General features: G+C 39.4%; 1 protein-coding gene across 3 annotated transcripts in view; it reads right to left on the bottom strand.

Annotated features, from left to right (window-relative positions):
- MAGI3 (membrane associated guanylate kinase, WW and PDZ domain containing 3) overlaps positions 1-21,445 on the bottom strand; it is a 152,513-nt gene that overhangs the window by 27,894 nt on the left and 103,174 nt on the right. For all 3 annotated transcript variants that reach the window (XM_063143362.1, XM_063143371.1, XM_063143380.1), the window contains exons 10-15: positions 18,436-19,044; positions 17,175-17,221; positions 12,725-12,881; positions 6,303-6,394; positions 3,935-4,127; positions 921-1,112 (exon numbers count right to left, since the gene is read on the bottom strand). In XM_063143362.1, coding sequence (XP_062999432.1) covers positions 921-1,112; positions 3,935-4,127; positions 6,303-6,394; positions 12,725-12,881; positions 17,175-17,221; positions 18,436-19,044 — 1,290 coding nt within the window. The remainder of the gene's footprint in view (positions 1-920; positions 1,113-3,934; positions 4,128-6,302; positions 6,395-12,724; positions 12,882-17,174; positions 17,222-18,435; positions 19,045-21,445) is intronic.

The raw sequence follows: 21,445 nt of genomic DNA, 5'->3' as shown, positions 1-21,445 counted from the left end.
AACCTGGCTGTCAATAGCTTAAAAGAGGGTAACATAACCTTCACATAGCCCTATACTAATTAAGTGTTTTTCAAAGATCGTTTAACCCTTGAATAATCCATGATGGCCAGGTTTGCATGACACAGTGCAACCCCCAATCACCCCGATCGGGGATTGCATATTGAAAATGGTGGCTACACACACCTGGCACACACCGCAGCTCAGTGTGGGTGAAATAATCCACAAGGACCCAGGCATGTCATATGAACCAAGTTTTTATCTTTCTTGTTAATTTCTGGTTAATTAAGCCACTCCAGGTTGCAGACGGAGCCAATGACATGGGGCAGTCAGGCAGCATGCACAAGCATGCTGCTTGTGAATGATAAGCCAGAATTATAGCTTGTCATTACATATGAACACAGCCATCATCAAACACTGCCCCACATACAAAATGTTGCAATGGTCAGTTTTGGATGTTACTAAAGCATAGATGATAGCAGCTGCAGGAAACCGTTTACTTCCCCCATCTCCCAATATGGCAGTGCTACTAGTTGACAGCACTAGTTGTACAAATAAAATAAATGTATTATTTCCTGAGGAAGAAGTAGTATTTCAGACATTGAGGGTGTGTATGCTCCAAAAAAATAGGACAGGAGAAAAGGCAATTATAAGTTTTCAGATAAAAAACTTATATTATTTTGGCCGCCTAGAGGCCCAGTATTGGGCAAAAGGCGGGATACAAATAATAATAATAATAATAATAATAATAATAATAATAATAATAATAATAATAATAATAAGAAGAAGAAGAAGAAGAAGAAGTGCAGTTACCACAGAAAAAAGCCTTAAATTATTTGGGCAGTAACTGTCAAACATTTCAGACAATGAAAGTAAACAACCAACTATCTTGTGAAGTAAGGCTGCCAACCCATAGTACTTACCACCAGGTGGTGGCTTGTTTTTTGAGGTAAGGATAACAAAACCAAATCCTTCATTCTCTTTCCGCTGCAGCACAACATCATAGATCTCTGGAAATTGCTTGCTGAGTAGCTCTACTCGGTTTGGCCTAGGAGAGCCATTTTGGGAGGAGATGGGAACTTGGGAAGACAACTCTTCTTCTGACTGTTTATCTACTATAACAAAAACAGGCACAGGAATGAATCAGTAAAAGTGATGCTTAATGTGAGGAGACATTACCAACATTTAGCACAACCTGGCTGAACCAAGGACTTGAAGATGTATGTATAGAGTAGCTAAAACACAGAATGACTTCAAAAAGTACAATGCACAACATTTACATTTCAGATTTCCCTCCCTCCCTCCTTGACTCCTTTTCCTTGTGTGTCATGTCTTTATTAGATTGTAAGCCTGAGGGCAGGGACTGTCTTTTTTCCTAAGTGTAAGCCGCTCTGAGAGCCTTTTTTGGCTGAGGAGCGGGGTATAAGTATGATAAATAAATAATAAATTAGTAATAAAATAATTTTTAATACAGGGAATGCCAAGAGGCTATTTTAATCCAGCTCTGATTCATTAAGAAAAACATCAAATTATAGTACTGATATTCCATAAAACAGCCATGGGGAACCTCTGGCGTATGAAGAGCCCCTTCCTGTGATCCTGCTTATTTACCTTTGATTGCAACATACTGGAGATGAAAACCAGACCCTCCTTGCAGCTTCGGGAGATGTCCTGATCGCTATCTCCAGTGCAATACAATGGGGATAAAGACTGGAACCACTCAGCAGATTTATTCTCTTTATGGTGAGCTGGAGATAGAGATCGGAACCTCTCCATAACTTAGCAGAGGAGCAAAGATGTCTGGATCATCAAACCCTATGTTGGAGACAAAATTGGGATGGATCTGCTACTCAGCTGAGTTGTGGAGAGATCATGGACACACCACAAGTCCAGCTGATGGGGGCAGTCTGGGAAGAGTGTGTTTGTATGTCTTTATATATGAATGTGGTACATGTGTGTGAATACATATACAAATGTGTGGGTGAGTGCATACCAGTAGTGGATCCACCCACAGCAGTGGGCAGCAGCCCCACTCACTGCTGGGAGGGTGTTGTTGCAGTCATGTCACGCTTGTGGGTTTCCCATCTACAGCTGTTTGGCCAAGTGGAGGTAGCACGGGGCAGCACAGGAAGTGATGAGACCAACAGCAAAATCTGCTGAATAAGCTGCTGTTGGCCTCAACTCAGCTCTCCTCTCCGCCATGATGGGCACAACTCCATCTCCCATCCAAGTGCAGAGCTTTTGATTCTATGCAATATCTTGAGCCTGCTGACCGATATCCAGTTCCAATATGAAGTTCCAATTTCATATAGATTCCAGATGAAAACAGGTTTTATGGGATTTATCACACCACGAAAGGACTAGTTGATGTGACTGGAAATCAAGATTTCGAACATTCAGTTCTCTCAAATCTGCTCAAACTATTAACTGTACGACTTACTAATCAGACAAATTAGACAATCCTTTATTAAAGAGATGTTGCAGTGTCTAACAGACACGAAACAAAAGGTTTTGCTGAATAAGACACAGCCTAAGATCCATTTATATGACAGGTAGATGACAAAGCAGCAATCCACAGATTAGGCTTTTTGGGGTGGTGCCCACAGCATGATCTCAAATCCCAAATGGCCCATGAGTCCATAAAGGTTGGGGACTCCTGGATAATATTCTTCACAGACATAGGGGTTTCTCCAATTCTTCAAATGAAGCATTAATTCTGAAGCCTTATTATTATTATTATTATTATTATTATTATTATTATTATTATTATTATTTTATTTATTTATTACCCACCTCTCCCTTTGGATCGAGGCAGGGAACAACATTAGAACAGGAATCAATACATTTTAAAAATTCTTGATTTAACATTGATCTGGATAGGCCTGCCAGAAAAGGTTAGTCTTTAAAGCTGCCTTTAAATCACACAGTTAATTTTACGAATCTCCTCTGGCAGGCCATTCCACAATCTGGGGGCGACAGAAGAAAAGGTCCTCTGGGAAACTGATCTCAGCTTAGTGTTAGCTGACTGAAGTAAGTTCACTCCAGAGGACCTGATTGTGCGCGGGGGACTGTATGGGAGAAGGTGATCCCGCAGGTAACCTGGACCCAAACCATTTAGGGCTTTAAAGGTAATGACCAACACTTTGTACTTCACCCGGAAACTAATTGGCAGCCAGTGGAGTGATTTTAATATTGGGGTAATATGCTCACCCCTGGCTGCCATATTTTGAACTAGTTGAAGTTTCCGAACTAGGTACAATGGTAGCCCTTTCTAGAGCTCATTGCAGAAGTCAAGCCTTGAGGTTACCAGCGCATGCACTACTGTCTTTAGGTCTTCTGACTCTAAGAAGGGATGCAGCTGGCGTATCAACCGAAGCTGATAGTGGGCACTCCTGGCTGTCGCATCTATCTGGGCTGTCATTTGGAGCGATAGATCCAGGAGCACCCCCAAACTGCGAACACAGTCTTTCAGGGGGAGTGTAGCCCCATCCAGAACTGGCTGACACACCTCCAAACCTAGGTCAGAGTCCTTGACAGCAAGCACCTTTGTCTCATCTGGATTCAGCTTCAGTTTGTTTTTCCTCATCCAGCCCATTACCGCCTCCAAGCATTCATTCAGAGGAGACACACTATCCTTAGCTGATGCTGTTATTGAAGGCATAGAGAAATATATTTGGGTGTTATCAGCATATTGATAGCACCCTGCACCATGCCTCATGCCTATAGTCTATTGTCAAGTATCTTGCATCAATATCTTGCAGTATTGTCACTTTTCCTTCACCCATCACTTCTCAATTTCTTTTTCGTACAATTCATCTCCTAAAGTTGGTGGTAAGAACAGTGGATGTGAAGACACACTGTTGGACTAATCATTGCCATAAAATCAAGTAATACCAAGTACAATAGAACAAGCTTAAGTGATAGATATAGTACATACCACCAAAGAAGATCTTTCTGCGAACAGTCAACAGCACTTGGCCATTTCGTGCAGCACTGGTCATTAAATCCAGAACTTGCTTGTGTGATTTGCCTTTGACTGGGATACCATCAATACATACAAGCTCATCAGCAGCACGCAGTCTACCATCTTTTTCTGCTGCCCCCAGTGGGATGATGGCTCCAATGTAGATCTAAGAGGAAAGTGGGAGAGTTATAGAGTAAGGACATCAGAATATTGATGGTCTGGGTTAAGTATGAAAGAATGCTCGCTCCCAAATCCCACTATACCTAAGGGTGCATGTTGTGCGATCAGTATAACTAAACTGTTATACTGTGACTAGTATAAATCTAGAAATAAAAACATTTGTAGTATTTTAACTCTACAGGTAACTACCCTGGACTTCAGAAGATTCAGCTGATGCCAAATGCAGCAAACTGCGTTCTGCCTGAAATGTGTCCTTGTAAGAACATGGCACCAGTACATTAATATCTATACCAAGTCCCTATTGCCATATTAGCTGAATTTAAGGTGTGGTAATGACTTATATAGATCTGGGCACAAAATACCCAACACACTTTAGCTCAGATCAAGACCTCCATGGATTGACTGAGAACATTATTTTAAATTTAATATCTATATATCATTGGATGTTGCTGCTCAGTTATTGTTTGCAAATCTGTCAAAGCTTGAATCTTGGAGGTTTCATAAATGGTAAAACAGGTTTTGTTTAAGTTAGCTTTCAGTGGTCAGGCACAGGGAGAGAGGAGATGGTTCCATCATTGCAATTGGAGCTCTATGATTCTAACGTAGTTATCCACCCCAAGCTCACACTCGATCTAGAAGATGGTTTGCATACATTCCTACTACCTTGTCTTTATCATTACCTACAGCCCTAGAAATGGCATGGTGGATAAAAATATATCACCCTTTCTGGCACAGAAAGGCCATTTTATATTAAAAAATACGGGGTGTTATGTGGGTGCACCACAATTGTTCTGGCCTCTCCTTCTCAATGCAGCCTCTCAAACCCACTGCAAAGCAATTCTTGAGGGTCAGGGGACCCCCCCAGAGCAGTATGTGATGCAACCTGGGTGGGTATGCATTTTGGAAGGAAATAAACCACCCCCAAGTCCTCCCACATACATGCACAGAAATTATTTCTGCTCACATACCGGGCTCTACGGATCCCGGCCCTAATGTGGAAAACAGCCCAACAATAAGCACTTTGCGGCATTTCCAATGCAGAACAAGAGCAAGGATGTCCAACTAGAGGAAACAAGGAATGCTTCAGAACAAGGGCTAAACTACAAGTTACCTCCCCGCCCACCCAAGTCACCTGGTAAAGTTTTGTTAAAGCATTCTTGTCATGTGACATCATTGCACTCAGCATGTCCCTGTTCCACTTCATTGGCTGCTATTGAGAGGACTGGAGAAATGTGAACACAATGACATCACTACAAGCATATGAATGACCTAACCTTTCCCAGGAGACATGGGCTGCCAACACCCACACATTTAAGGAAAAATGTAATTTGGCCCTTCACTTAATCTAAAATTTAAACCCATCACATTTTCTATGTACCTGTTAGTAGCACTAGTTCTGCCATTTCACAAAGACACTGCTTTTACAATGAAGTAGCAAGTCAATGATACCTGTTTTTTATATTCCTAAAGAATACTGGATTTTGCAAAGGACTAAATGTGTTAATCATTAAACAAAAATATTATGTATTTAATTAGCACTTGCCTACCTGGGTAATTATTTTACCCTTAATCAGATTTGACCTAGCACATCTGATCAAGTATTCATATTCTCATTCATCTATTGCTAAGGTTGAAAAATATTATTTCATTGTGTAGTGTGTTATACTCTCGGCTTTCCTTTATGAATTTATGAGAATAATCATTGCTTCTGCCATATTAGATGAATGAAAAAACTCTTTCCAGAAGGCTTTTTCAAACATTTTATCTACTTGGCACTTCTATAAATGTGGGTAAGACCTGAAGGCTTTCGAATTTTACAAATTTCATGTGGAATAGGCTAATAGTTCTTTCCCCAATTCTTCACATATTTACAGAGCTCTATCATTAAATCAATTCACAGGTAAAACAGAAAGTTGTTCTTTAATTTCAGCCACTGCTTGTCAATTATTCTGTAAAATGTATTGTTACTGTGAAGTACTAGTTACCCTTACATGAAAAAGAACAAAATATTTTCTTGAGAGTATGAACCCATTGGAGTTGAGAAGCAGATAGCAATATGAATTAGCTAATTCAAATGTATAAAGTAAAGAGGACAATATTAAGGACACATAAGTTTGTTAACAGCAAAAACATACAGCAGCAAATGTCTTACTTTACTTACTGTCTGATCTGGACCATCTCCTCCAAGAACCCGGAAGCCAAAGCCAGACTCTTGCTTTCGAAGGAAAACATCCAAATCCTTTGTGTTTGGAGCTAGTGAAGATAAAATGGGGGAGAACTGCGTTTGCCTAGAGTACCATGATTGGCCATTTCAAAAGAGCATTAAAATACACTGCTTTACAGAAAAGGAAAATCCATTAGAACCCAGCTACTTTCTGAAAGTATTCAAAATGACATTGAGATGTCTGCAATACTAAATCATGACTTAACATCCCAGCTGCAGAATACTCATGCAAAAACATATACTCAGTAGTTTCAGACTACTAACACTTCACTAAATCCTCAAAGAAATCAAAATGAAGTCTAGCATAATGTGAGCTGCAAAAAGAATCAGATAACTTTATTCTTAGGTCCAATTTAGATACTATTTCACCCCTCAGGTTGTCCATGAGAAGAGGTTGGGTGTAGGCCTTGTGCTCATTTGCTCCCTCTCCCCAGTTCTTTCATCATGGAGAGAAGTGAATTGCAAAGCTCCTCTCAGGTCTTCCCAGTTTAGTCATGCAGTTCTTCTATGGTAAAATGGGTTTCGGGGTGGGGGGGGAACAGTACAAACTTGAGTCCAACTCCCAATTCTCCTCTTGGTATAATTCAGAGCAGGGAACAGTTCCACAGAGAATATGATTATAGTAACACTAGGCTGTTGTGAGATGATAATCTAAACCAGGAGGCAGTATATTGAACCCTGCAGTAGCAGAATGCATCACTAGCACAACAGGAACTAGAAGTTCCTGGAAAAAATGGGAACCAGCAGCATAGCTCATTTCTGAAACACAGCAGGTCAGCAGGGCTCCAGTGACCTGCACAGTGAAATGAATGTTTCCACTCATTCCTGTGCTTACCAGTTCCTGTTGCACTAGTGGTAGGTTTCACTAGTGCAGGGGTGGGTAAGGATAATACAGGTATAGTCACTTTTAGACATCTGCAATGAAACATTAGAAATATTTTATCAATTTCACAAAGATAGCAACTAATTTAAACAATGTTTGGCTAACCTTTGGCAGCAGTTTAACACGCTCTGGGCAGATTCTTGCAAGGACTCACCAAAAAGCAAACCCAGGTCATGCTTTAGCAATACTTTCCAAACTTTTCCACTTAAAACAAATTAAGTAGCTCATAAACAACTTTTAGTCAACAAGTACATTTGAAGCAAATTCCAGTTCATTAAGATTTAGCTCCTAACAAGTGTTCAACAAGTATTTTTTAAATTTCATTTATTTCTGAATTTACATGGTGGCCCATCAGCATGAAGTCTCTGACCAGCTCATAGAAGCAAATTTCAGTGTTTCTCTCTCACACTTAAATCATAAATAGGTATGTGTGGGCAGACCCACTAGGAAATGTTTGTGTTTCTGGACTTATTTAGAAGGCTGGTCTTCAGGTAATACTTAAGATTATTCAGAGGCTTTTCAGCATTTATTTTTCTTATAAATAATGTAATCTAGGATGCCAATGACTGCACTTTCTATAGTTGTCTTCATAGGATTGCCACAAATCATATGAAGCTTTCCAACCTCTATATCTGTGGCAAAATAAATTCTGAGCCAGCTTCATGCATCAACTGGTACTTGTTTTCTCTATAGAGATTATCTCGGTACATGAAGTGGATGTTGTTTAAATGGATACTGTTGTTTTATACTGTTGTTTTTATATTTTTTATGGTTTTAAATTTTGTATACTTTTTAATGTTCACTGTTTTTAACTTTTGTAAACCGCCCAGAGATCTTCGTCTATGGGGCAGTATATAAATTTAATAAATAAATAAATATAGTTTAAAAGTACACTAAATAAAATACAAATTCATCTATATCGATTTATTTAAATGGATAATAACTATGTATTGAATACGCACCACTGGATGGTGAAAAATAGGGGCAATAGAATGTATCTTGCTCCAAGTCAACTGTCTCACCATCTACAATCCATTTCCTTGTGAGAAGGAACAGAAGAGTGAGGGAGGCAGACAGACAACTACCCTATGAGAAGGGTTATAGTGAGTTGCGATTTAATATTGTCTTATTTTATTATTGTATTTTTATTTTACTTGTAAACCTTACAAGTATTTATTTCTCTAAAGGAAAGAAAATAATTATAAATAAATGCAATATTCCCCAATATTTATAAGTTGCATGTGCTGTAGTCTCGAAGGATTACGGCTACCATTTTGAATGGCAGTTTACTGTTAAATGGGATGTGATTGTGAAAAGTCTTTTTAAATTTTACAACGCTGCCTAATCAAGCAATTTGAAACTTTAATGAAACACCTAAGGATAGAACTAGTAGGGTTCTATCATCAAATGTCTGTTAATAAAATTGGGGAAACTGCTGAAGGGAGAATAGAAAAGTCCAACAAAATCTTGATGACAGTTACACAGTATTAAGTAGGTCAATGTCAGAAGCTGACTGCTGATTCTCCCCTCCCCCGCTACCATTCCACCCATAAATTTCACATATGAAATTCATTGCTGGCTAATGAGTTTCTGAGGGACAGTGTTAGATTATTTGCATTAGAGTCAGAACTACTGAGAACAAGAGCACAGTGGAAAAAGCATATAGAAAATTCACAGATGGGATTGTGTAGAGGTATACAACCCCCTCAACTCTGTAGGTCAACAGAGAAAATCTAAGTACCTCCTGCTTGTATACAATCTTGTAGAGAGATTTGGTTGGTTGGTGTCCAATGTAGTGTGCCTTCTCTCTTGTGCTAGAATATACCCTGCCCAAGAAGGTAGAGTATATCTGAAAACCTGATAAAGATTATTTAATCTAGCCATTGGTGATGTCCAATTTTATTGCTTTTGTTTGACTTTTCCCCAATGGTTTTAAGTGTTTCCCCCCAAATCGGACTAATATGACGTACAAATATTTGCCAAAACATTCTTTCTTTCAAACAGCAGCCACTGTTGCTTTCAACAAATTCAGAAGTGTATATGAGAATCTTATAGTGCTTTGTTAATATATAAACTGACCACATGATTACTCTACAGATTTCTTAAAGTGAATGGTGGCAGCGGTATTGAGAGTGGTCAAAGTCTGGTTTGAAGAGCAGTATTTCCTTGATCTGGGCTTGAAAATGTATAAGGGGTAAGGTTTGAAGTGAAAGTATAAACAAGACAAACTGTAATCATAGTCTCAGGGAAGGGATCCCTAGGGGAGGGGTATGACAAACAGCTTCTCCCTTTTCTTGAAGTGTTAAGAAAAAACTGCAGAATCATATGTGCCATTTCCTTTCACTGGGGTTGCTGAAAGTACCTCAACATTCATACACACAGATGTTCATTTATTTATTTGATTTGTACCCCACCTTTCTATGAAGAAAAATGTCACTTAAGGTGGAGTGTTAGAGCCGCTAGGAACATGGTCTTCAAAGTGAGCACTTTCAAAGAAATGGGCCCCAGAGGTTTGAAAGAGAAAGGTGTTATGCTCCAGCTGGGAAACGGGTATACAGTTGGTCAATTAAATCAAAGTTGCGCATTTTATGAGTTGGTGGATGGACCAGACTGAGGGATAGGGTGGGAAATCCCTGGGGTGGGAAATTTCCCAAAACAGTGTTTTCCAGTACCTAATTTTTCAATGATCCCCCCCACCCCATTTCATAAGTTAATTAGTAAAAATGAATGTATGCCCATTGCAAATACAATATTAGAAGGGCCGGTGCCAGGCTTTTTTGCGCCCTAGGCAAGGTGAGCTGCTTTCACCCCCCCCCCCACAGTATCTCCCCCACCCCAGGTAGGCGGAGACAGGTTACCTGTCCCTTGCCTGAAGTCCTCCTGGCTTGGCGGGACGCTGCAGTGGGGTGGGCAGGCAGCTACAATTCCGTCCGTTCGCCGCAGCTGCCCCCAGCATCCCGGCTTGTCTTTGGCTGGGAGCCCCCAGCCGAAACCAAGCCGGGAAGCTGGGGGAGGGCAGTCAGATGGCTCCACGTTCTGACTTTCGGCATGCACCGGAAGTCAGAATGTGGAGCCATTCCTTCCCTCCCCCCAGCATCCCGGCTTGGGTTTGGCTGGGAGCCTTCAGCCGAAGCCAAGCCAGGAAGCTGGGGGAGGGCAGTCAGATGGCTCCACATTCTGACTTTTGGCGTGCGCCGTACGTCAGAACGTGGAGCCGCTCCTTCCCTCCCCCCAGCGTCCTGGTTTGGGTTTGGCTGGGAGCCCTCAGCCGAAGCCAAGCCAGGAAGCTGGGGGAGGGCAGTCAGACAGCTCCACATTCCGACTTTCGGCGTGCGCCGGAAGTCAGAACGTGGAGCCGTTCCTTCCCCCCACCCCAGCATCCCGGCTTGGGTTTGCCTGGGAGCCCCCAGCCGAAGCCAAGCCGGGAAGCTGGGGGAGGGCGGTCAGACAGCTCCATGTTCTGACGTCCGGCACGCGCCGGATGTCAGAACGTGGAGCCGCCCGCCCCTGCCCCCCAGTGTCCCAGGTTGGCTTTGGCTGCTGGGCGGGCGCCCAGCTGAAGCCAAGCCAGGGACGCTGGGGGGCAGGGCACATGGCTTCGGAACGGCACACCCGGAAGCTGCCCTCACTTGGCCAGAGCGGCTCTGGGAGTGGGAGGGCGACTTCCGGGGGCACCGAACTTGGCGCTCTAGGCGGCCGCCAAACTGGCCTTTATGGAAGCACCGGCCCTGAATATTAGGCAAGTTTGGCAGTTTTAAAATTGCAATTAATGTTCTTCAGATGATTATCCTAGCAAGTATGTCAATGAATACATATATGTCATTGAATTCATGTATGTCTCAGAAATGGAATAAATAGTGTCAGTGAAACTGAAGGTGTTTCAACAACCTCAATGGAAGAGAGTTGACCTCTGTTGAAATAGATGAGTGCTTTTCAGCTTATCATGCAGAATTCTTTGGTTTGCGAAAATTAATTAGTGTGCCAAAAGTTTTCAGTACCTTTGTTTTTTCCTTAAATTTAACAGTATCAGGAAAGTACATGCTATTGTCTTCAAACTTTTTACAAGCATTCCAATAAAAATGTCTAGGGGGCTGTTCACACAATACGCTAACCCACACTCAGTGGTTGAATGTGGATTGTTTTGAATCATGGGTTGTTGTTGTTGAACCATAGCTTAGTGTGTGGTCTGAACACAGCACATTTTCTGCAGGGTAAGTTATCATGTTGCCTGAACCAGTCACGATGTATTATTAACCATGCAGTGTGGCTTGTTAACCATCTTGAACAACCCAATAACAAACCATGGGTTCTCAAGGGGGCTTGAGCCATGCTGTGTGGTTATGTGAACCACCCAGAGAGCTTCGGCTATGGGGCGGTATACAAAAGCAATAAATAAATAGACAACACACTAACTCATGATTCAACAAATAATCCACAGTTATACTGCAGATATGCAGCAGAAATGGGCAAGTTGCAAACCCTATTTAGCTTGAATGTTATATGTTCAGACTTAAAATGTTTCATTTTTGAAAATTAATATTTTTAGACCAGCAAATCTTCCCTACCCTATCTTATAATTTGTATAGCTCTCAGCAGTTGAACTTTGGAATTTGCTAGAGTCAGGGCAATATCATTGTCATAGAGGTTCATGACATGCTATAACCAATGCATTAGGATTCCAATTATCTATGGGTTTTTTCTAAGTGCGTTTGCCAGAGTTTTTATAAAGAAGGCAAATGCTAACTGAGAAAGAAGTGATTCCTGCTTTATTTCTGTCTGTATTTCCATAAGGATGAATCATAATCATTTGTTCAAGTGAAGGCCCTGTTAGAAGCGTAGAGCCATTCCAGTTTGTCGAAAGCTTTCTATTTTCTTTATCACATTTTTTTTAATCTTGTCACAATTCTGTTTTGTGCTTTTTTTCTTTCATATGACACTAGCAATTGTGAATGTTTGTTTTCTATTTCATAATTTTTTTTAATTTGTGTATTATAGATTTATTGCTATTTTAGCTAGGTTTAATCATTTTAATTCATTTTGCTTCCTCATTAGTACTTGTAAAGTGATCCAGATTTTTTGTAAAATTTCTACAAATTTTATTTTCTGAAGCAATTGTTGTTTTATTCACATTTGCTTTTTTTACTTGGCTTAATTCATCAATGCAATAATAAGGATGCAATCCTATGCAACTTCAGACAGAAAAGAGCCCTATAACTCCCAGCATTCCCCAACTAGTATGCATAGGACTGCGTGCTTGGTTTTTTTTAACATTTGTTTCAATTAAAATGAAAATGTCACATTGTTTATGGGTACTCTTTTGATGAAAATAAGGATTAAGTTATAAAATATGCTTATCGCTACACATGCTTATTGCTATACCACCTTTTTTCTTTTTTTAAAGACTGAGCTCTACAATTCACAGAGAGAAAGCATTTCCAGTAACTTATGCCTCAAAATGTAATTTCTATGTACTCACGTTTATCTTCAAATAATGTTTTAGACTTCAGATAGACTTCAGAAGGGTCTAGCTTTGGGGAAGCTGACCTCACAGCAGCAGGTGGAAAAGGCATAGGCTGTGGGACTGACTCATTGATTGCCTCTTGGCTTCCTGAATTTTCCAGGTTATCTATTTTCTGAAACAAAGAAAGATACATGTGAAGTAAGTTGAAAAAAATGCTGGGAGAAGCAGTAAGGAACATATCCACACAAGATATGGCAAGCATTCTTCAGTATACATTTCCTAAAACTATTATTGCTTTTGAAGGGATCCAAAACCCCAAAATGTGTCTTCCAGTGAAATTTTGATCTAAAATTCTAAGTTAATTTTCTTATGCGCTTGTATTGAAGCTTCAAATATGAGTAGTTAACTGATGCACACAAGATTGAAGGAGTAACATCACTGGAATAGAGAACGATGAAAGAGTTTTAATCTCTCAGCACAGGCAATGAGTTATAGATTTTTTTTCTGAGAGTATCACATGGCAAAGCCCCTTCAGATTCCATCTACTCAACTTGCCTAAAAAGAAGTCATCACATACATTCTAATTCTGCCTCACTCTCTTTCCATTATACGTCTGCTGTAATCAGATAAAGACAACTTGACACATTTCCCTCACTGTGAAGTTTAGGAAGGATTATGGATAGCTGGTCAAATGTTACTATGCCTTTATCTTGTAATGTTGTTTTATAATATTGTTCTACCTTTAAAGCATTTGGTAAAATGTAGTGCAGACTGTGAGTCAGCCCACAAATCACATCTTGGCCCTGAGCTCATTACATAGTCTTAGGCAAGCAAGTATCTTCTGTGCCTTCACCCCCATCTGTAATATATAGATAATACTACTACTGGCCTATCTTATAGAATTGTAGTAATAATTACTTAAATAATGGACAGAATCTAACAGGGCACTTATGCTCCTGCAGATTTTCTTACACCCCATCAATTCTGTTGTGCAAGCGGCCACCACTACTTGCGCATCAGTGATTTAGCACTTCTGGGGTAACACAAAACGAGTAGAAATGCTAGTTTCCGGGCTTCCTCTAGGAAGCACTAAATCTCCCTTGCATAAGCGGTGAGTTCCGCTGATTGTGCAATGCAATCAATGGGACCCATCACTTCCAGAAGGGAAATGACGGGGTGGAAAAGAATTGGCAGGGGCATAAGCGCCCTGTTGGATTGCCATGGGTCCCACTTGAGCAACGGAATTAGCAGGACTCATCACTTGAGTAAGGGAATCAGCAGGATGGAAAGGAATCTTTGGGAGTGTAAATGCCCTGTTGGATTCTGCCCAATGCATGAAAAGAATCGGTGGAGACATAAACACCCTGTTGGATTCTGCCCAATGCATACTTGTTCTGCCCAAATCATGCATGGATTAAGAACATAAGAAGTGCCATGCTGGATCAGACCAAGGGTCCATCTAGTCCAGCACTCTGTTCACACAGTGGCCAACCAGCCATTGGCCAGGGACCAACAAGCAGGACATGGTGCAACAGCGCCCTCCCACCCATGTCCCCCAGCAACTGGTGCACACAGGCTTACTGCCTCGAATACTGGAGATCATATAATCATAGAATCGTAGAGTTGAATGGGGCCTATAAGGCCATTGAGTCCAACCCCCGCTCAGTGCAGGAATCCACCCTAAAGCATACCTGACAGATAGCACACAACTATCAGGGCTAGTAGCCACTGATAGCCTCGCCTCCAGGAATTTATCCAACCCCTTTTTAAAGCCATCCAAATTGGTGGCCATCACCATATCTTGTGGTAGTGAGTTCCATAATTTAACTATGCACTGTGTGAAGAAGCACTTCCTTTTATTCTTTCAATAATAAATAAATACTATTAAGCACTATGGAGACATGTGAAAATGATTAAAATACAACTAATTTAAGAAAGAATTGCTTTCCTTCTAGGGTATGATATTTACATCTGCATTTAATGAATCTACATGCAACCAATAGCAGTTTGCTTCTCTACACACTTGTATAAATAGTTGATGGAACTGCAGGCGTAAATCTCCGTAAGAAAGTTTTAACTTAAAGCCCTTCTAAAACTATGAAATAGGTAACAATCCACTTCATACTTGACAGAAAAGACAGGAAAACTAGCTGCTCTAGTTAAAATATACATTTCCAAAGTTTCATACAGCTATTTGATTTTAAGATGTTTGCTCCAGATTCAGACAAATCCTGAAATGTGTCTTCCAAGCAGCATGTATTTATTTGAGTAAGTATTTGAATAGATGCATGTCTGCCAAGAGAAAATCCCTTAAGGAGTTTACAGTTGGATACTTCCCATATGTTTATATACTTAACAATATGCCCCTTTAAATGTAAATTAGCTCACAAAGTAGGTGTCACCAAGCATTCAATTTATGTTTAGTGCGGTTAATACTATGCCTTCATCTTAATGCATTTCCTCCAAAATTTTAGAGATTTGAAAAAGTGATCTCAGTATAACAGCTGATGTGACTAAAGTGCTCCTATTCTGTAAGATTTTGACTCAAGAAAATTAAGCATTCAGTTCCGAAAGCTTTCGAAGGATATACCTTGTTTTGTGCTAATAGAAAATGAATCAAATGTATTCACATGAAGTATCTACATTAACAGTTATTTTTTTGGCTCCTTAACTCTGAAATTACTTCCTTCTCAAAGGTACACAACCTCTTTCATCCCAAGGTCCAAATTCCATTTTTGAGAAACTCAGGGGCTGTACTCCAGTGCTGGGCAGTGCCAAAGGCAAAAAGGGTGGGACCAACCCCTCCCCCCCGCCAAATACCAGCATATTTTAACTTAAAGTTTAATTGCCAGTAACTAAGCTTTAAGTCACGAAGTGTCGGAAGCGACTGAACGAATAAACAACAACAAAGCTTTAAGAGAGGCATGCCAACCTTTACGAATGGGGAAAAGGCTGCATAAAAACCAGGAAACCACCACATAATCAGTGGTTGGGGAAAGGGAGTGTGGTCTTTTGATAACCCCTGAGGATATGATTGGGACTAACAGAGATTCTGTATCCCTGTCCTAAAATTATTCTATAAAAGTGTGTGTCTGTATGTGTGACCACACACACTCATATGGGGCATCAAAGTTTGAGTGAAAGAGAATAGGCTCTATCTTAGGCTGTTTTAAAAAGTAATCCTCGGATGCTTTCTCATCTAATTTCTGAGTAGACATAGAATAAAGTGCATTTAATCAAGCTGAAGGATACTGAATTTTGTTAAATTCAATCTGACTCTTCACTGAATAAGTGTTTTGCCAGATGTAGTAACTATCAAAAAAGCATGGGGTCGTGACAATTATGGAAGAGCCCAGATTACCCACTTAAACTCTATTATAGGAGAACAGTTTTTGAGGTCTGATTCAGGACTGAAGCCTTCCATAAAAGGGAAAAAATAGGCATGTGTACATACCTACTAAAAACTACAAATTGAGTATTGTGGCAGAACAAAAGTGAAATTGTGTGTGTGTGTTTAATAGTATAACTGTCAGTTTGCACACAAATCCAATTCAGAGACATGTATCTACACAATGGAGATTATCAACCATGATGCACTGAAGGATATATATTGGTTTTTAAACTGCTCTGTTCTACCAGGGTGCAGATGCATATTTTACATGTGTACCCAGAAAAAATAATAAGAGTTACAGTCTGTTGTGGTGCTTATCCACAGAAGAGTAAAGCCCAACATACCTTTGTTACTCAACTCATCACTAATCCCAAGAAAAACTGTTTTGGCAATAAGACAACTGCTTTAAGCTTTGTCCCTATGTGACACAGCTTGCTAGGCGCAAACTCCCTGACACACACTCCCCAGCCCTTTCCTATGCTGTGGCTTTTTATATTCCTATCTCCAAAGAGAGAAAAACAAGAAAGCGTCAGTTGCTTTCTTACGTAAGTCACAGAAAATCAGCTCATTGATTCTATTCAATCCTTTACTGTTATCTCCTTTAATAATAAAAAATAGTTTGAAAGCAACTTAATGCAGTTGAGACAACAAACAAACTCCTTCCCCTCTCAAACTGATCCCGGAAGGTGAACAAATGCAAAGCAAAGATATATTTTAAAATCAGATTCAGGAATTTAATACTAAATGAGCCTTTAAAAAGAGAGAGAGAGAGAGAGAGAGAGAAAGAGAGAGAGAGGGAGAGAGATCTTCACCCCAATGTAAGCAAAGCCAAGAGAGGTTTACAAGTACTGTACAGCTTAAAATTTGTGAGTGTTCACAAATTATGGAAAATTCAGAGATGTTTTTCATTATGCTCCACCTATAAGTGACAGTTGGAGTAAAAGGAACTTGTGCAGAGTCCTAATAAAGCAATTCCTTCAATATAAATTTGACTGCTTATCATCAACTCCTTTCATGAGTAAAAAATAATTTTTAAAAATGCAGTCTGTTGAAGAAACTCTTATTGATACTCACATTATCAATGCTCACAACATTTGAAGTTTTAGCAGGTGAAGAAGGCCCTAAAATAGAGAATAAATGTTAATATTACCCATCACACTGCTATATTCTACAGTTTTATATATCATGTCCACTAAACTAGTGGGTCAGTGCTCTATATTCTAAGAGTCTTGAATTGGTAACCACAAATCTCTATAATGTTTATTGTCCTCCTAATGGAAAAATATACTACTACTGAAATCACAAGACGTTATGAATTCTCCAGCTTACTCAAATGACATTTCAATTTGTGAAGTCCTAAGAAGATATTGTTCACATGGCAATGAAGATTTAAACACACAGGCCAGTGGTAATATAGCTTAGCACTTCAGATTACCATCAACTATACAAAAATACTGAAACTTTGAAGATAGGCATATAAAAATCAGTGAACCTATTAAGGCATGACATGATCAGTTACTTTTTTGTGAATGGGAATTTTTCAATCTGTTCCAAGAAAAAAAGGGAAATCTTCAACTGTTCCAAAGTATATATTATATATGCATATATAATTCTGCCACTGACTAGCCTGATTGTACAAACTGCTATTATAGAGGAGCTATTACAACTTGTACTTTACAATATGAATGCAGAGCCCATCAATGGAAGCGGGCTTATACAATATGTTTGACATGATTAAATGACCCTCAGAAGTGGAATTAAGATGCTAAAATAATATCCCCCCCCCCAAAAAAATGACAGGACAATTGAATAAGACAAATGAAGTGAAAACTAGGAAACCACAAGTGAGGTTCTTATCTGGCAGCATTCAAGTATTAAGCTTTCACATATGCATGCTAAAGATGTCTGTCCAAGGGGAAATTTGCAGATCATATGTATTAAGACACAAGTGCATGTAATAAAAAAATGAACATCACAATATTTGTTCCAAAAGGACACACAACACATAAAAGTTCTCTACACCAGGGGTGAGCAACTTGTGACCCTCCAGATATTTTGGCCTTATGATTGGCTACGCTGGCTAGGGCTGATGTGGGTTGTAGGCCAAATAATTTGGTTGGCCACAAGTTCCCAATGCCTGCTCTACACAGTATCTGAAACAATCTTAGAAATGGGACGGGGAGTTCTACTTTATGCTACTTCTGTTATCATCAGTAAATGTGTAGAGTTACAGGCCTAAGGCCCTACAGAGTGCTGATTTAAAATTTATACCACTACACAGTGTTTCAAACAGGAACACAGACATTTTAAGATATATAAAAACGTCATTACCTACCTCCTCTTAGAATAAGCAGCGGCACCTCTGCTCCAACTGGAAACTGCTTCAGCACTTCTACCACCTGAAGATGTGTCAAGTTCTGTACATTCTGATGATAAATCTCTTTAATTATATCCCCTTTCTGAAGGCCATGGCACCACTGGCTGTCTAAAATCATCTTCACCTTCTGCCCTGCAGGGCTATCAGCTATAGCAAATCCAAACCCTTTAGGTCCCTTGATCAGAGGAATTGTGACCAGTTCTGCTTGAGAGCATCCTGAAGAGGACACTGAGGCCCTCTGTTCACTGAGGTCAGTGGAAGGGCCATTCAAGCGTCCATTGACCAAGATATGTCCTGGTTTTCCATTCTGGTCCAAAACCATTGTTCCAGATATTAAATCCTGATTGATCATACAAGTATCTCCTTTTGCTACTGGCTGGCCATTTAAGACAGGAGTGGCTGTAACAATATCTACAACAGGATCCTCATTTTCATCAGGAAGAGGGTATCCACGACACAAAGTCATACTCACATACTGGTTAACAGGAACTAATTGAAACATCTGGACAACATCAGCATGGGTATGGCCAAGGACACATGTACCATTTATGTCTACGATGACATCACCTGTTAAAAGTGAACTAGGTGTTATTGATACAGAAAACTTTAGTTCCATACTTTAGAATAATCAGAATAATCTTAGAAACTTCATCAAGGAAAAGCACTGGGAGCTAGTCAAAATAGCAATGAAGAGAGATTGTACCATTACCTCTTATCCATATGATGCAGAAGAAAGGATTTCCCTTGCATTTAATCTGTGTTTTGGCTCTGTTAAGACCACACAGTTCTAAATATATAAAGCTTAATCTGCAGCAGACTCCGGGAATGAGTGCATATGGTTTCAAAAGGGAAACAGTACTCATATTAGGACATGCAGATGTTATTTAGTAGTTCAACCACCAGTATAACCCAATCCAAAATAAATCAAGACTACTCTTCTAGTTCCCATGTATTGCTAGACTGACAGACCTTATCATGTTACGTATTTCATATTAATATACTCTATATATAATTTTGCTTTTTAAGTAAACCAAAGCAAATATAAAACACAGACATTTCCACAATCACATAAGAACAGTCAGCATAGTACAGATTATGGCAGCAAGAGTTCTAACTGGGATTGTGTCACATCTAATACCAGTGCTTCATTGTCTTCATTGGCTGCTGCTTCATTTCCAGACTCAATTCAAAGTGCTGGTTTTGATCTATAAAGTCCTTCACAGCTTAGGATCTGAAGAATCACTTCTTCCCATATATATATCTACCTGGACCGTGAGATCATCAATTGAGACCTTTCAAGCACTCTCACAATCAACAATATGGCAGAGGGTCTTTTCAACAGTAACCTCTCAAATGAGGCATTCCCTCCCCAGAGCATCTACTTATATATCTTTGGTGACGAGTAAAAGAGCTTTTGATTTTCCAGGACTATTAAAAGTATGTTAAAATTCTTCAAAATTATGAAGCTATTTGAAGTAATTGATATTAATCTACATCTCAATGTAGTGCTAAAATGTGTTTTAGCTTTACAGGGATGTTCTATGTCTCTCTGCATTATATTATTATTATTTATTTATTTATATAGCACCATCAATGTACATGGTGCTATAAGCTGCTCTGATTATTTGATATGGCTGTTTTTAGAATTTTTAGGCTGTTATTTTATTTAATTTGTAATTTTAATTTCCTCTTAGTTATTCACCACCTAGAGAAACAATAAATAAGGGCAACACTCTTCTAAACTACACATGAAAGCAAAGGAATGAAAATAAAATCACTGTCAGGAAAAAATATATTAAAAGGTGATAAACCTCACTATGGAGAGTAACTCACAGCGAACATTCCCTGAGCTGCTTCTTTTATGGCAGTCGGAAGAGAACTACAGGAAGTGCTCACCTTGCTCCAAGGCATGTGCAGAGAGAATCAAACCCTCTAGATAAAGAGGAGAGGCAGGAGAGCTACTGAAAGTTTCACAGATTACTCTGCACAGATGTAGAACCGTTATTTGGGATTGCACCAAGAGCACATAAAAGGAACTAGTTATCTTTGCTGGAAAGCAAAAATATCTAAAGGCTTCTACAAATTCAGAGATGTTTGCATAGAAGGAGCAGGACTAACAGAATACAGCCTTATTAGAACAAAAGAGTGTAGATTAGCTCCTCAGAAAGATTAAATACATGACCAGAATTCTATGTTATCTAAATAATGAAGAGTATTTGCACCCGTACCAATGGAAATTTGCTTTATGTGGGTTTTTCCTTTTCCTTTGAGCTACTCTGTCTTCTATAAACATTGATATGTTGCTTTTGGCAGCAATCAAATAAAGATCTTTATTAAGCATATTCTTTGTTCAAATTCTGATCCCATCCACCCACTACCTTTGATTTGTGTGTGTATGAACATAGAGAAGTAAGAACACTCACTGTATGAAGTGGTTCTAAAGGTTCTATGTTCAGCAGCCAATTATATAGAAAGCTATTTAGACATGTTGGATCCAGACTTAGTCAATCTTAGCGTGAGTTAATTTAGTCACAGCTAAAGTTTTCCAGCTTAAGGAAATAAGCACGACTAAATCTGGATCCAACTTCATAAATAGAAAATACAATATTATTTAAAATCCATTTATTTTTAGATAATGGAGGAACAATATTAAGATTCTTGAATACCTATTTGTAAAAAGAATGCACAAACGATCAACCACTTATTCTGTGATTTTCCAGTTGTTGTTTATAAACAAGGAAATCCATAAAATGGATGGAAACACAGAAAAGTGATTAAGGAAAGTCCTATGCAAGCATTTCAATACAATAGCAGCATGCAATGCCACATAAGCTTGGTGTTATGTCATGCATGTCTAAGAAACTAGAAACTAAATTTAGAAGATCCTGAAGGAATCTACAGCAGCTGTGACCTACCCTTATCTTGAACTGGAGTCCAAAGAGCCAAAAAGAATAAAAGACTTTAAAAA

This window comes from Elgaria multicarinata, chromosome 1 (genome assembly GCF_023053635.1).
Source record: "Elgaria multicarinata webbii isolate HBS135686 ecotype San Diego chromosome 1, rElgMul1.1.pri, whole genome shotgun sequence".
NCBI lineage: Eukaryota > Metazoa > Chordata > Lepidosauria > Squamata > Anguidae > Elgaria > Elgaria multicarinata.
This window is presented reverse-complemented; position numbering and strand designations above follow the sequence as displayed.